General features: G+C 39.5%; 3 protein-coding genes across 3 annotated transcripts in view; 1 reads left to right on the top strand and 2 right to left on the bottom strand.

The window, feature by feature from the left end:
- LOC146473905 (cholesterol 24-hydroxylase-like) overlaps window positions 1–15,092 on the top strand; it is a 50,541-nt gene that overhangs the window by 2,469 nt on the left and 32,980 nt on the right. The window contains exons 3-4 of the mRNA XM_085117947.1: window positions 904–985; window positions 1,936–2,009. Coding sequence (XP_084974073.1) covers window positions 904–985; window positions 1,936–2,009 — 156 coding nt within the window. The remainder of the gene's footprint in view (window positions 1–903; window positions 986–1,935; window positions 2,010–15,092) is intronic.
- LOC146473912 (uncharacterized) lies at window positions 6,658–7,872 on the bottom strand. The gene has a single exon (XM_085117945.1). It carries the CDS (start codon window positions 7,809–7,811, stop codon window positions 6,819–6,821), a length of 993 nt encoding a protein of 330 aa, XP_084974071.1. The 5' UTR covers window positions 7,812–7,872; the 3' UTR covers window positions 6,658–6,818.
- On the bottom strand, window positions 12,223–13,237 carry LOC146473911 (uncharacterized). The gene has a single exon (XM_085117946.1). The coding sequence runs from the start codon at window positions 13,154–13,156 to the stop codon at window positions 12,224–12,226; it is 933 nt and encodes a 310-aa protein (XP_084974072.1). The 5' UTR covers window positions 13,157–13,237; the 3' UTR covers window position 12,223.

Raw genomic sequence — 15,092 nt, 5'->3', positions numbered from 1 at the left:
TGGGTGGTGCCTACTAATACAGGGATATTTTTGCATGGTTTAAGACTAGGTCTTAGAAAGTGCTTTTGGTATCCAAAATGAAAATTGGAGGTAACCATTTTGGTAGGAGAAATGTGGGAAGACCCAGAACCACCTGATGTAGAATGGTTTGGAAAGAAAGTTGTGAAGATTTAGGGTGGGAGGCCTGGCTCAGGGAGGAAACCTTTGAAGTGGTGGTAAACCAGGAGGAGTGGAAAAGACTTAGTGAAGCCCTGTGTGTTACTTAACTATAGGAAAGGTTGGGATGATGATGATGATGATGATGCTGATGATGATGTCGTCAGTGCATGGTCATACACAGATCGAAGGAAAACTATGATGTGTTTTTGTTGGCCAGTGTATTTTGTACAAGTAAAATTTTCTACTTCTTGCAAATTAACTTTAATTGTGTTGACGGCAAATTAAATTAATTTTGATGCTGGATTATTAGTAAGGTATTGTTACAAGCAGCTGCAATAATAAAGTGGCTTTTGGCTTATCCACTGAGACTTTCTCTGTATCCCAGATTTCTTAAAAATGTTAATGATTGAGATAAATACTTTATGAAAAGAGAATTCCAAATGAAGACCTATCAAAGTGCTTGTTTTCCACTAAGCCCTTCATTTTTAATTTTCCTTTGTTTAATTGAAATCTGCCTCACAATAATGACCATAATGTAATATAATGCTCAGTGAAATTTGATTGAAAAGCAAAGCTTATCTCATACATTTATGTCCCATTGTTATTTCTATGATCACTGGAGCCTTTGGGAGTCCAGATAATAGTAAAATAATTATTAATTTATTGAGGTTAGATTTAAAATATTTGTATCCGTTCCGTACAAACAATGTGAAACACCAACAAAACCTTTTTGTTTTTTTGCAGGCATATTGAGTATGGCAAGATCATTCTTGTCTGGTTCTGGCACATTCCCTTACTTCTGGTTGCTGATCCAGATATGGTAAAGGTATGAAGCACTTTTTGAAATAGTGTTCATAAGTGTAAAATTCTTAGTACATTTAGTTACAATTTACCTTACTGTAAGAAGATGGCGTGCATTAAACACTCAGAAAAGTTCTAAAAACTTTTAACCTACATGTAGCATACACAATGCTGTTAGCACAAACAATTTTCGGAAAAAAGAACTTTCTATATATTTTCCTAGGTTAGGTTAGCAAGGTATTATTAATGGTAAAATGTACAGCTACCATATTTTTCCATACAGCAGATTGTTCATCATAGTCAGTGAATTTTGCAATGATGTTGGCATCTGTTGCTTCTTAATAGCTATGTCCTGAGTGCAACAATTAGCCCAATTAATTATTTTGGCAAAGATGGCAAATTACTTCTTTTATGTTGTGTAGTCCCAGAAATTATCCAGTAACTCACCCTTTGCAAGATCACTGGAAAGCCTGAAAAGTGGGTGGGGGAGGGGACGGGGGAAGTCTCAAAATTTAAGAATTTTAGGAAGTATGAAGCTATAAGCTGTAATTTCCAGATGGGTGGGGTGGCTAAGACCAACAATGCGTTAATAGACCTTTCTCACACGGCAGCCATGTTGAGTCTAGGGAGAATAAAAAGCTTTGTTTTTGCACGGCAAGCCTCGCACTGAATTCGCATCTGACCGAGGCTTTCCATGCAAAACAAAGCTTTTTATTCCCCCGAGACTCAACATGGCGGCGAGTGATAAGGGTCTATTGTGGGAGTATTAAATAAATATGTTTGTTTGAAACAATACACTTAAGGAAACATTAGGAAACTCCTGCTTAAATTACTTACTGACTTGCTGTACTTGTCTCAAGAAAAGGGTGTAAACGATTTACTGTGTTTCAAGAGATGGTGGGCTATGGCAGATGTAAACAGATTTACCTGGTTATGAACTGAATAAAGTGAAGTGGTTTTTCGTTTATTTTCAAGGATATTCTCATAACCAAGAATCTTCCTAAGCAACCCGAGTCATATGAAGTTCTGAGTCGCTTGTATGGGCAAAGGTAGTTGTCTGATTTTGGTTTTTATTGTAAAATTACTACAGTTTGTATGGCATGCACGGGTGTTTTCTGTTTAGCCAAAATTGTCGGTTCAACTTCTTGAAATACAAAAGGTACGCGCAGATCAAACGGAAATTCTCTGAAACAAACACAGGCGGCTCAAGCTCTAGCAGTGAGCGATGATCATCTAGGGTAATAGCGGTCACGGTGCAAATATAAGAGTTTCTATAGGGAATATTTAACAATTATTCCACGAGCACGCGTTGGATATGAGAGGATAGATAGCCAACTTGGCGCTTAGCGCCGAGTTGGCTATAATCATCTCATATCCAACAAGAGCAAGTGGAATAATTGTTTTATTAAAATCAATCAAGAAATATTGCTAGATCTTAATGGTCGCCATTTCTCGGCCATGGTATAATGGCTCGTATAATGGCTCATATACCATGGCAGCTAAGCCAATCAAATCCCTCGAACTGCATTATACAATGATTCAGTTTTTAACAATAGCTAATATTTACGATCGGATTTAGGGGTAGGAAACCTAGGAAACCTATAACTCACTAAAATGGCCTCAAATCAGCAAAAGAAGTAAACAGAACTTTCGAGTATTTCTACCTCCTAAACCCGATCGTAAATATTCTGTATCTCTCATATTTGCGCCGTGACCGCTATTACGGAAGATGATCATTGCCCACAGCTTTACAGCTTGAGCTTGGGCCGCTTGTAAGTCTTTTTCCGTTCCAATCAATCCACTGTACCAAAAAAAATGGAGACTGGTACATTAACCCTTAATTCTTAGCGTACGAAAACCCTAAAAGTGCTCATACAAACGCACAGTATTGAATATTTTACAACTTTAAAAGTTGTAAAATATTCAGACCTAGCATACCCCAATGTTGCTAGTGCAGGAACGAATTTCGTAAAAAATACACTGTATGACTTACGATGTGCCCTTTGGCTGTGCTAGGTTCGCAAGGCATTGTGGTAAAATGAACAGGCGCCATCTTTTTCCGTACTGGCAGATTATCGTCCATTTGCACAAAATTTTTCAGTTCATTTTGTTGTCTTCTTGCGCCATTCACGTACGTTTACCAATGAGATGGAAAGTTTGGAACGAGTGGAAAAAAGTCTTTCCAATTTGACTGGGAAATTTTCCGAAATTTCCAAGCGAACATTTGGCTAAATGAAAAGCACCACAGCTAAATTGTAGTTAGTTTCCTTAGAATAGAATGGAACAACTTTGTTTGGTAAACACGATTTCTGTTAAAGACGCTAAAGGTAAATTAAATTTATTTAATATACGCCGTTAGTTTTAAAGCTAGAAGCTTATGGGCCGTGTAATCAAACAAATATTTTAAACAGAACAGAACGGTAGCCGCGAGTTTTATTTTCGCCTAAAAGAGAACAAAATGGGAATAATAAAAAACAAGAAGAAAATTACATTCATAATAAAATTAGTTAAGATATTTACAGATCATTTCCATTGAAACTAGAATGTTCTCTTAATCAATCAAAAAGTCAAAAAATCAAACAGACTCAAACAGAATCTTGCCAGTTACAGTCAGTTGCACACGTTTTTAAATTTCTTTTCACCGTAAATGCTCCCAGCATCGACGCTAAGGGAGTCCCATAGCTTGGAATGCGCGAACGCCTGATTGTGTATAAAACTTAGAAGCAGTGCCGAGTCTATATAATACACGCTGCTCATGTTTTATAATCGTGAGACACGCTTTTGAGTATGTTGCTTAATCATTGTAATGTGGCGTTCCATGTACAATTTAGAGCCGCATCATAGACAATTTTCTAAGCAGTATGAGGTCATTATTCGGAATCTTTTGTAGAATTGTCTAGAGAAAGGGCATTCAAGACTAGTAAGCGTCCTACATGGTTTCTGTACCTTGAGCATTCCCAGCAATCGTTCATTGAAAGTATTTCTGTAGGCAGTGCACCAATTTTCAAACTGTATAGGCTTTATGACAGCAGTAACTCGAAAGCATTTTTCTTTAGTAGGGCTGGCAGGACCTACAGCCCTTTTTAACAGGCAAGTTCTGGAATGGAGGTTGTGAATCATTTTTAAAATCACCATTGCAAAACACAAACTAACAAACAAACAAAAACAGTCCAATGTTATGATGACTGTCATTCGTGTCACTCAGCGTTCTTTACTGTTGGTTTTCAAGTTGTTATTCAGGGTAGGTATTTACCAAGATGATTGGATGTGCTGAGGTTTTTGTCGACTAGTAAGGAGGAATTTTTTCGTCTCCCTCACGTTTGGTACCATTTTATTTAACAACCAGCTGGTTGTGTGGTTGAGGCTGCCTAGCAGCCGTCAATAGAGTTCTTTCATCAGCGTAGATGGCAGCGTTAGTGTTCGGTAAACTCAGTGGTATATCTTTGACCTAGATTAAAAAGTAATACAGTCGACAGTCGGATATATAAGGTAATGATCCAGAAATGATACACGTTTGAGTACGATGCCTTCTTTTGCTACTGCGCAAACGTTCTTCGCATCTCGGGATGGTCCGAGATACTCGGATTTGCTTTGGGCGGTGCCTACTAATACAGGGATATTTTTGCGCGGTTTAAAACCATGGGGGAAAAGCAGATCTTAGCAAGGGTTGTTGGTATCCAGAAAGAACATGGGGGTAAAGTAGTGTTAAACAACAAGCCCCTCGATCCGACTAAACAAGATGGCGTGGTTTACAAGATTCCTTGTGAGTGCGGCAAAGTCTAAATCGGGGAAACACGGAGATCTATGCCGGAGAGAATCAAAGAGCACGACGGGGATCTACAACTCGCCGGTACCCAGACCGGTTTAAAACCATGGGGGAAAAGCAGATCTTAGCAAGGGTTGTTGGTATCCAGAAAGAACATGGGGGTAAAGTAGTGTTAAACAACAAGCCCCTCGATCCGACTAAACAAGATGGCGTGGTTTACAAGATTCCTTGTGAGTGCGGCAAAGTCTAAATCGGGGAAACACGGAGATCTATGCCGGAGAGAATCAAAGAGCACGACGGGGATCTACAACTCGCCGGTACCCAGACCTCCGCCGTTTCTGAGCACGCCCACGAGACCGGCCATTATCCGCTTTGGAACAAGGCAAAGTTTATTGATCGAGGCTCTCACTGGTATACCCGTAGGATCAAGGAAGCTATCCTTATAAGAAGACTTCACCCTAACAACATCAACATGGGACAGTGGTACAACAGCAGACCCAGGGGTTTATTTATTTTCAGGCCTTAAGATGTAGCCCTTGCCCAAAATGTTACCTCACAATATGTCCTATACAATGTCACTCTAACCATGCCAAAAACAAACTGATCAATGGTTTGTCGTGACCTTTAATTCGAATTTAATTATTCATTAATGAAGACTCTTCAAAAAGATTTTTGTTCCTCAGTTTTGCATAAGACTTTTCTTTACCATTTACTTAAAATTAGCTTTTAAAAATATTTTTAACGAGCGAGATGAAAACTTCGGGTTAATTTTTAATCGGGGATTAGCGTTATTCGGCTTTCGAACAACCGACCCAGACTCGTAGGTAGACCAAAAATGTTTCCGAGAACTGAAGTAGACGAAAGCTGGAAAGGGTAGAAAAATGGCAAAACATCAAGATGCTTCATTGGAGATAAATGGGCATTTGTTTTAGCGACTTTACTTTTACATTTAAACAACAGTTACGATGAAACAACATTGAATGGGGGAGCGGGGTGTTACATAGCATTTTGACCGGATTGTAGTCATTTAAATTTGACTTACGTAATAAGTAACAATCAGCGCGAAGAGATTTCTCCACTTGATCTTACTGATATTAATCGCGATTGCTTGCGATTGCCAAAATCTTTCTAAAATATGTGTTTTAAATCTGTTTAAAACTATTTCCTTATTGATTTTTGTTTCATCAAAAGCGCTAAGCATTCACTCAATTCCGACTGCTTCTTTTGCCTCTTTACTGGTTATGGCCATTATGGGCCTGATTACTTGTAACCTTCTCTAGTCGATGTCATATACGTCCCACTTTGGTCTTCAACAACCGAAGTGCAGCCAACGGGCTTTAATGGTTCATTTTGGGCCGGACAGCATGCAAAGAGTCGAGACTAATGATACAAGACTTACATTACTAATCATGATTTGCTAATATCCACCCCTAAATCTAGTAAATAACATAACTTAGGCTTTAACATTTGACGAATCAGTTGAGAGTCCTTAAGATTTGGTTGAAAGGAAATTCACGCAAACTTTTGTCCGCCAATTTGAGTTTGTGCACAGATGAAGCAAATTACAATTTTTGCATGAGAATTCAGTCGATAGCAAATAATTTTCATCTGTGTAAAGAAGAAGTTTTAAAAAATTTAAATTCTATAAACTGAAAATATCAGGCCAAAGATCTTATGACTCTGGTCGCATTGAGAGTCAGATATTTCATATATTTCTCCAAAAATGTTTCCGTGGACTTTGCGATGGATCTATGGAAAGGTAAAAACCTGACTACCCACTGGCCAAGAAACCTGCACTTCTAAAATGTGATCAGCAAATCTTTTACCAAGTACCTAAAGATTTCTGAGTTTGAACATTGTGAAATAATTTTTTACAGAAATTATTTGTCAACCGATTGTAACACAAATACTCAGATTTTGCAACGCTTAAACTTCACCTAATTCAGAATGGCGGGGGCCACTTGACGTGAAAGTGGTTTTGAATTAAAAGCATATTACAGTGTACTTCAATGAACATAGCACAAATAAATGTACGCCTTTGCACCGGCGATATATGAGGCTCTATACCAACGGTACCGAAGCAGTCCTAAACCTAAACGTAATACATGTACTCGTCGTCGTCATTAAGATTTCTATATGCGGCTCCACGTTCCCACATATTTTGTTTGTTCTGTTTTACGTCCTCTCGTCGCTTGATCTCTTTACACACCCTGCATTTCTGCTCTCCCTTTCTCAGCTGATTTGCACTGAACTCTTGTCGTGGAAATCGTCGATGACAACGAGTACATTCTTTATCAGTGCGTGGAAAAGCAAGAGTTCCTTGATCAGGAATGATGTCAAGTGGCAGCAAGGCATTCATTTCGTACCGATCAAAAGACCTGATGGTTCGGCCTCGATAATAATCAACGTACCTTTCAGATGCAACTCGTAGACGAGCCTCTTCTCTTTCGTATACATCCTTCATTTTCTCGTATAATCTGAACATGCCGATTGTATCCACGATGCAGTATTGTATTAGCTCGTCTGACAGCGGTCGCTTTTTCCACGCTTCCTTGCCAGCCCGTTGAAACGCTTGCTTCCCTTTTTCCTTCTTTCTGGTGAAATCTTCATCCTTTACATACAACTCCAGGCAGCGACCAAAACCATAAATGCTCTTCACTTCGTCTGTTCTCTGGCTACGAAATTTATGCTTGGTAGAAGACGGACAACTAGCTGTGGCGTTTTCAGGGCGGTAGATGATTTCAAGCAGCTGAAGATCCAAGACTCCAGTCAGTTTAACTTTGAACTGATGGAAAAGGGCGTCTGAATCCTCTCGGCAATCAAACATCAACTTCTCACGCGACTTGTCTTCAAGAATCTCGCCAAGGCCACCGGTGAATACAGCTTTTCCTAATTTCAGCACATCAAATATGTAGGCTTTATCTTCAGTCGCTACTGTTATGATAGTAAGCTCTCCCTTTCTGCTCAACGACACACCTTCACAATCGACGGCTAAAGGGGTGTTCCTTTTGAGTTCAGGGATGGCATCCTCGAGGGCAGCTTCATCATCCACCAGTCTGAAATCAAAAGCGTTCTCACAAGCCATTTAATAATCATGCGAAAGAGTATGTTCTTTTCCTTGTTGTGGGATTCATGAATTTTTCATGCCGATTTGTGAACGTGTTGGATATTTTTCACCGGGCGCGTTGCCATAGTGGTTGACAGTTTTTAACCAATGAGAGAGGCGTACACTGACGTGTTTTCCTTTTAACAGAGGTAGGTGGGTTCCAAGAATTACACTCTCCATTTCCGCTTTTACAACCCCTACCCAATTCGTCCCCGCCACAGCTTCTGGCGTCTTATCTAATATGAAACTAAATGACCCGTTTAAAGGAAAGTGGGATAAACTTTGTACGGAGGGAGGGGGATGGGGTCTTTGTTTCTAGGAAATAAGTAAACAGAGTCGCAAAGCGGAAACGACACCGTGAAATTCCTGGAACTCGTTAATTAATACAGAAATCATGAGACCGAGACAGGCAGAGACCTACTTTAGGTCGAAGGCAGAAACTGAGTTCACAAAATGGCTCGCAAGAGCACGTCTGAAGATAAACTAGTCGACAATGAAGCTATTCTCAAGGAAACCCTCTCTGAGTTCAAATGGGAAGCAGAAAATGTGTCGTTGAGCAGAATGCAAGAGCTTATCATTATAGCATTTTCAAACACTCGCCTTCGTGTCGTATTTCTACTGCTGTGTCGAATTCTTTCAAACCTCTACGATTTTGTACAGCAAGAGTGACGCGCAAAATTTTTCCTATTACATTAACGTTAATCCTTAATTCTTAGCGTACGAAAGCCCTAAAAGCGCTCATACAAACATACAGAAAAGTTGTAAAATATTCAGACCTAGCATACCCAATGTTGTTAGTGCAGAGACGAACTTCGTAGAAAAAAATATTGCTTTCTATGTACCCATTGACTGTGTTAAGGTTGTAAGGTATTTTGGTAAAATGAATAGCCGCCATCTTTTTTCCGTATAGGGGATTATCGTTCCGTTTGCACAAAATTTTTCATTCCATTTTGTTGTCCTCTTGCGCCACTCACGTACGTTTTTTGATCTACCAATGGGATGGCAAGTTTGGAACAACTGGAAAAAAAAAGTGTTTCCAATTTGACAGGTAAAATTTCCGAAATTTCCAAACGAAAAGTTTGGGAAAGGGAAAGCACCACAGCTTGATTGTAGTAAGTTTCCTTAGAATAGAATGGAACAAGTTTATTTGGTAAGCACGATTAGTGTTAAAGACGGTAAAGGTAAAGAAGAGCAAAGTAAATTTATTTATACACGGTTAGATTTAAAGCTAGAAGCTTGCGGGGCCTTGTAATAAACGTCAAATATTTTAAACAGAACAAAACGGTAGCCGCGGGTTTTATTTTCACCCAAAAGAGAATAAAATGGTCCTAATAAAAATTATATTCATATTAAAATCATTTAAGATATTTACAAATCATTTCCATTGGAATTAGAATGTTCTCTTGATCAATCAAAAAGTGTTTTTGAACAGAATCTTGCCAGTTACAGTGCACATGTTTTTAAATCTCTTTTCACCGTAAATGCTCCCAGCATCGACACTAATGGAGTCCCATAGCTTGGAATGCGCGAACGCCTGGTTTTGTATAAAACTTGGAGGTACTGCAAAGTCTATATATTACACGCTGCGCGTGTTTTTAAATCGTGAGACACGCTTTCGAGTATGTTGCTTAATCATTATAATGTGGCGGGAACGTTCCACGTACAATTTAGAGCAGCATCATACACAATTTTCTAAGCCGCATGAGGTCATCATTAGGAATCTATTGCAGAATTGTTTAGTGATACGGCATTCAAGACTTGTAAGCGTCCTATATCGTTTCTGTACCTTGAGCATTCCCAGCAATCGTTCGTTGAAACTATTTCTGTCTGCAGTGCACCAATTTTCAAACTGTATAGGCTTAATGAGAGCAGTTACTCGAAAGCATTTTTCTTTAGTAGGGCTGAGAGGACCTACCGAGCCCTCTTCAACAGACAAGTTCTAGAATGCAGGTTGTGAAACATTTAATCACCATTGCAAAACACAAACAAACAAACAAACAAAAACTGTCCAATGTTATGATGACTGTCATTCGTGTCACTCAGCGTTCTTTACTGTTGGTTTTCAAGTTGTTATTCAGGGTAAGTATTTACTGAGATGATTGGATGTGCCGAGGTTTATGATGACTAGAAAGGAGGAATTTTTTCGTCTCCCTCACGTTTGGTACCATTCTATTTAACAACCAGCTGGTTGTGTGGTTAAGGCTGCCTAGCAGTCGTCCAGAGTTTACTCATCAGCGTAGATGGCAGCGTTAGTGTTCGGTAAACTCAGTGGTATATTTTTGACCTAGATTGAAAATCAGTACTACAGTGGGATATATAAGGTCAGTGGGCTTGGTAAAGATCCAGAAATAACACACGTTTGAGGAAGATGCCTTCTTTTACTACTGCGCAAACGTTCTTCGCATCTCGGTATGGTCCGAGATACTCGGCTTTGCTTTGGGCGGCGCCTATAACTACAAGGATATTTTTGCGCGGCTTATGACTATTGGGGAAAAGCAGATCTTAGCAAGGGTTATTGGTATCAAGAAAGAACATGGGGGTAAAGTAGTGTTAAACAACAAGCCCTTCTTCCTCACATTTACCTCTCCTTCAATTGAAGTACCGTAAGGGCTTTATGATGCTCCAAGGGGCTAGTTTATTTTCAGACTTCGAGTAGGGGATGCTTATTACAGAAGCGGCTTTATAAAGTAAGGAAGGACTTGTGTCAAATCATAAATTTTGAACAAAAGTTGATTTGCCCTTTCCAAAATGTTACCTCACAACTGACTGAAACGTGGTTTTTAACAATGTTACAATGTTATTTTCTTCCCGCACCTACAGCCGCCTTTTCAAATTTAGCTGAGGCACGCATGGGTTGTAAGCTTTTGTTAATTTAATATGGAAAATATACTATGTGATAAAATATTCCACTTAATCGACTGGGCTTAGCCTTTCACACCTCTTGGCTATAGCTTAGGAAGGTACAAATCGTATTCGTTGTAAGACAGTACTTGTTAACTATAATATACTTCTAGATTTTCTGAAGAAAGGTCGTCTTTAGTCTTTTGCCACATTTAACCCACATCTATCCCAAACTCCAGGCCCGCAGCTAGAACAAAAATGTTTACCGAGGAAGTAGACGAAAGCCGGAAAGGGTAGAAAAATGGCAAAACATCGAGATGCTTGCATGCGAGAAAAATGGGCATTTGCTTTAGCGAATTTACTATTACATTTAAACAACAATTACGATGAAACGACATTGAATGGGCGAGCGGGGTGTTCACAGAATTTTGACCGGATGGTATGACAAATTTGACTTATCTAATGAGTAGCAGTCAGAGAGAAGACATTTTTTCCACTCGATCTTACATAATCACCATCGCTTGCAAGCGCAAAAATCTTTCTGAAATACGTGTTTTAAATCTTTTAAGACTCTTTCCTTGACATCTGTTTTATCAGCGGGGCTTAGCATTTATTGATCGATATTGAGCTCAATTCCGACTTCTTCTGTTTTATCTATGCTATCTACGGGCCTGCTAAAACAGCCTCACTTTAGTCTTTAACAACCGAAATGTTGGAAACTTCTTAGGGCCAGTTGCAGGGAGTCGAGACTTACGATACTAGACTTATATTAATGTAATTATGATGCGCTAATATCCGCCCCTAAATCTAGTAAAAACATAACTTTGGTAAGTCACTGTGATATTCGTATAACGATAGGCTTTAACATTTGACGAATCATTTGAGAATCCTTTAGATTTGGTTGAAAGGAAATTCGCGCAAACTTTTGTCCGTTATTTTGAATTTGTGCAAAGATGCGACGAATTACAATTTTTTTTATTATGGAAATTCAGTTGATATCAAGTAATTTTCATCTGTGTAAATAAAGTTATGAAAAATTCAAATTCTATCGACTGAAAATATCAGGCCAAAGATCTTCCTATGTCTCTGGTCGCATTGAGAGTCAGATATTTCATATATTTCTCCAAAAAATTTTCCGTGGACTTTGCGACGGATCTAGGGAAACTTAAAAACCTGACTTCCCACTGGCCAAGTAACCTACACTTCTCAAATGTGGTCAGCAAATCTTTTACCAAGTACGTAAAGATTTCTGAGTTTAAACATTGTGAAATTATTTTGTACAGAAATGATTTGTCAACCGATTGACACAAACACTCAGATTTTGCAACGCTTACACTTCACCTAATACAAGATAGCGAAGGCCCCTTGACGTGAAAGCTCTTGTGAGTTCAGAGAATTGTAAGCATATTACTTTAATGAAGATAGCACATATCTATGTACGCCTTTGCACGATATATGAGGCTCTACCAACGTTACAAGGAAACCTAAACCTAAAGGTAATACATGTACTCGTCGTCGTCATTAAGATTTCTATATGCTGCTCCACGTTCCTACATATTTTTTTTGTTTTGCTTTATGTCCGCCCATCGCTTGATCTCTTTACACACCCTGCATTTCTGCTCTCCCTTTCTCAGCTGATTTGCACTGAACTCTTCTCGTGGAAATCGTCGATGACAACGGCTACATTCTTTATCAGCGCGTGGAAAAGCAAGAGTTCCCTCATCAGGGATGATGTCAAGTGGCAGCAAGCCATTCTTTTCGTACTTATCAAAAGACCGGTTGGTTCGGCCTCGATAATAATCAACGTACCTTTCAGACGCAACTCGTAGACGAGCCTCTTCTCTTATGTATATATCCTTCATTTTCTCGTACAATCTGAACATGCCCATTGTATCCACGATGCAGTATTGTATTAGCTCGTCTGACAGCGGTCGGTTTTTCCACGCTTCCTTGCCAGCCCGTTGAAACGCTTGCTTCCCTTTTTCCTTCTTTCTGGTGAAATCTTCATCCTTTACATACAACTCCAGGCAGCGACCAAAACCGTAAATACTCTCCACTTCATCTGTTCTCTGACTACGGCGTTTATGCTTGGTAGAAGACGGACGGCTAGCTGTGGCGTTTTCAGGGCGGTAGATGATTTCAAGCAGCTGAAGATCCAAGACTCCCGTCAGTTTAACTTTGAACTGATGCCAAAGGGCGTCTGAATCTTCTCGGCAATCAAACATCAACTTGTCACGCGACTTGTCTTCAAGAATCTCGCCAAGGCCACCGGTGAATACAGCTTTTCCTAATTTCAGCACATCAAATATGTAGGCTTTATCTTCAGTCGCTACTGTTATGATGGTAAGCTCTCCCTTTCTGCTCAACGACACACCTTCACAATCGACGGCTAAAGGGGTGTTCTTTTTGAGTTCAGGGATGGCATCCTCAAGGCCAGCTTCATCATTCACCAGTCTGAAATCATAAGCGTTCTTACAAGCCATTTGATAATCATGTGAAAGAGTAGACTCTTGTTGTTGTTGTGTGATTCATGAATTTTCATGCAGATTTGTGAACGTGTTCAATATTTTTTTCACGGGGCACGTGCCATAGTGGTTGACAGTTTTTAACCAATGAGAGAGGAGTAAACTGACGTGTTTTCTTTTAACACAGGTAGGTGGGTTCCAAGAATTTCACTCACCATTTCCGGTTTTACAACCCCAACCCCCACCCCTACCCCCTTCCTCTCCGCCACAGCTTTTGGCGTGTGATCTATCAATATGAAACATATAAGCTTTGTACGGAAGGAGAGGGGTGAGGGTCTTTGTTTCTAGGAAATAAGTAAACAGAGTCGCAAAGCGGAAACGACACAGTGAAATTCCTGGAACTCGTTAATTAATACAGAAATCATAAGACCGAGACAGGCAGAGACCTACTTTTGGTCGAAGGCAGAAACTGAGTTCACAAAATGGCTCGCAAGAGCACGTCTGAAGATAAACTAGTCGACAATGAAGCTATTCTCAAGGAAACCCTCTCTGAGTTCAAACGGGAAGCAGAAAATGTGTTGTTGAGCAGAATGCAAGAGCTTATCATTATAGCATTTTCAAACACTCGCCTGCGTGTCGTATTTCTACTGCTATGTCGAATTCGTTCAAACCTCTACGATTGTGTACAGCAAGAATCGCGCAAAATGTTTCGGTAAACATTAATCCTTAATTCTTAGCGTACGAAAGCCCTAAAAGCGCTCATACAAACGCACAGAAAAGATCTAAAATATTCAGACCTAGCATACCCAATGTTGTTAGTGCAGGGACGACTTTCTTAAAAAATAAATATGGTTTTCTATGTACCCATTGGCTGTGCTAGGGTCGCAAGGTATTGTGGTAAATTGAACAGCCGCCATCTTTTTTTCCGTACATATGACGGATTATTGTTTCATTTGCACAAAATTCTTCAATTCATTTTGTTGTCTTCACTCGCCATTCACGTGCGTTTTTGGATCTTCCAATGAGATGGTAAGTTTGGAACGACTGGAAAAAGAAGTCTTTCTATTTGAGAGGGAAATTTTCCGAAATTTCCAAGCGAACATTTGGCTAAATGAAAAGCACCATAGCTAAATTGTAGTAAGTTTCCGTAGAATAAAATGGAAGAACTTTGTTTGGTAAACACGATTACTGTTAAAGACGGTAAAGGTAAAGTAAATTTATTTATACACCGTTAGATTTAAAGCTAGAAGCTTGTGGCGTCGTGTAATCAAACAAATATTTTAAACAGAACAGAACGGTAGCCGCAGATTTTATTTTCACCCAAAAGGGAACAAAATGGTCATAATAAAAAGCAAAAAGAAAATTATATTCATAATAAAATTATTTAAGATATTTACAGATCATTTCCATTGAAATTGGAATGTTCTCTTAATCAACCAAAAAGTGTTTTTGAACAGAATCTTGCCAGTTACAGCGCACATGTTTTTAAATTTCTATTCACCGTAAATGCTCCCATCATCGACACTAAGGAAGTCTCATAGCTTGGAATGCGCGAACGCCTGGTTGTGTATAAAACTTAGAGGTACTGCCAAGTCTATATATTACACGCTGCTCATGTCGATAGAGTTCTATCATCTGCGTAGATGGCAGCGTTAGTGCTCGGTAAACTCAGTGGTATATCTTTGACCTAGATTGAAAATACAGTAGTACTCGGTCCCCGTCGCTACGGGGGCCGAGTAGGAGAGGACCCTGGGAACGAGGTTGGCAAAGATCCCTACTGGCAGGGTTGGTTACGCCAGGGCCATCCAATGGTTCCTCGCCTCAGAAATTCAGATTTAGTTGTATGGACAATCGAAAGATTTCTTCGGCAAATGTCTGCTCAATATTTTGTCAATAACACTAGTAAAGTAATTCCTTTCGTTTTCGGATGGGAAAAAAAAAGTCAGCTTGCATT

The sequence above is a fragment of the Pavona decussata genome, unplaced genomic scaffold (genome assembly GCF_977016875.1).
Source record: "Pavona decussata unplaced genomic scaffold, jaPavDecu1.1 SCAFFOLD_92, whole genome shotgun sequence".
Taxonomy (NCBI): domain Eukaryota; kingdom Metazoa; phylum Cnidaria; class Anthozoa; order Scleractinia; family Agariciidae; genus Pavona; species Pavona decussata.
This window is presented reverse-complemented; position numbering and strand designations above follow the sequence as displayed.

Coding starts and splice junctions, on each gene's coding strand:
- LOC146473912 (XM_085117945.1), bottom strand. CDS start 7,811: ATGGCTTGTGAGAACGCTTTTGATTTCAGACTGGTGGATGATGAAGCT.
- LOC146473911 (XM_085117946.1), bottom strand. CDS start 13,156: ATGGCTTGTAAGAACGCTTATGATTTCAGACTGGTGAATGATGAAGCT.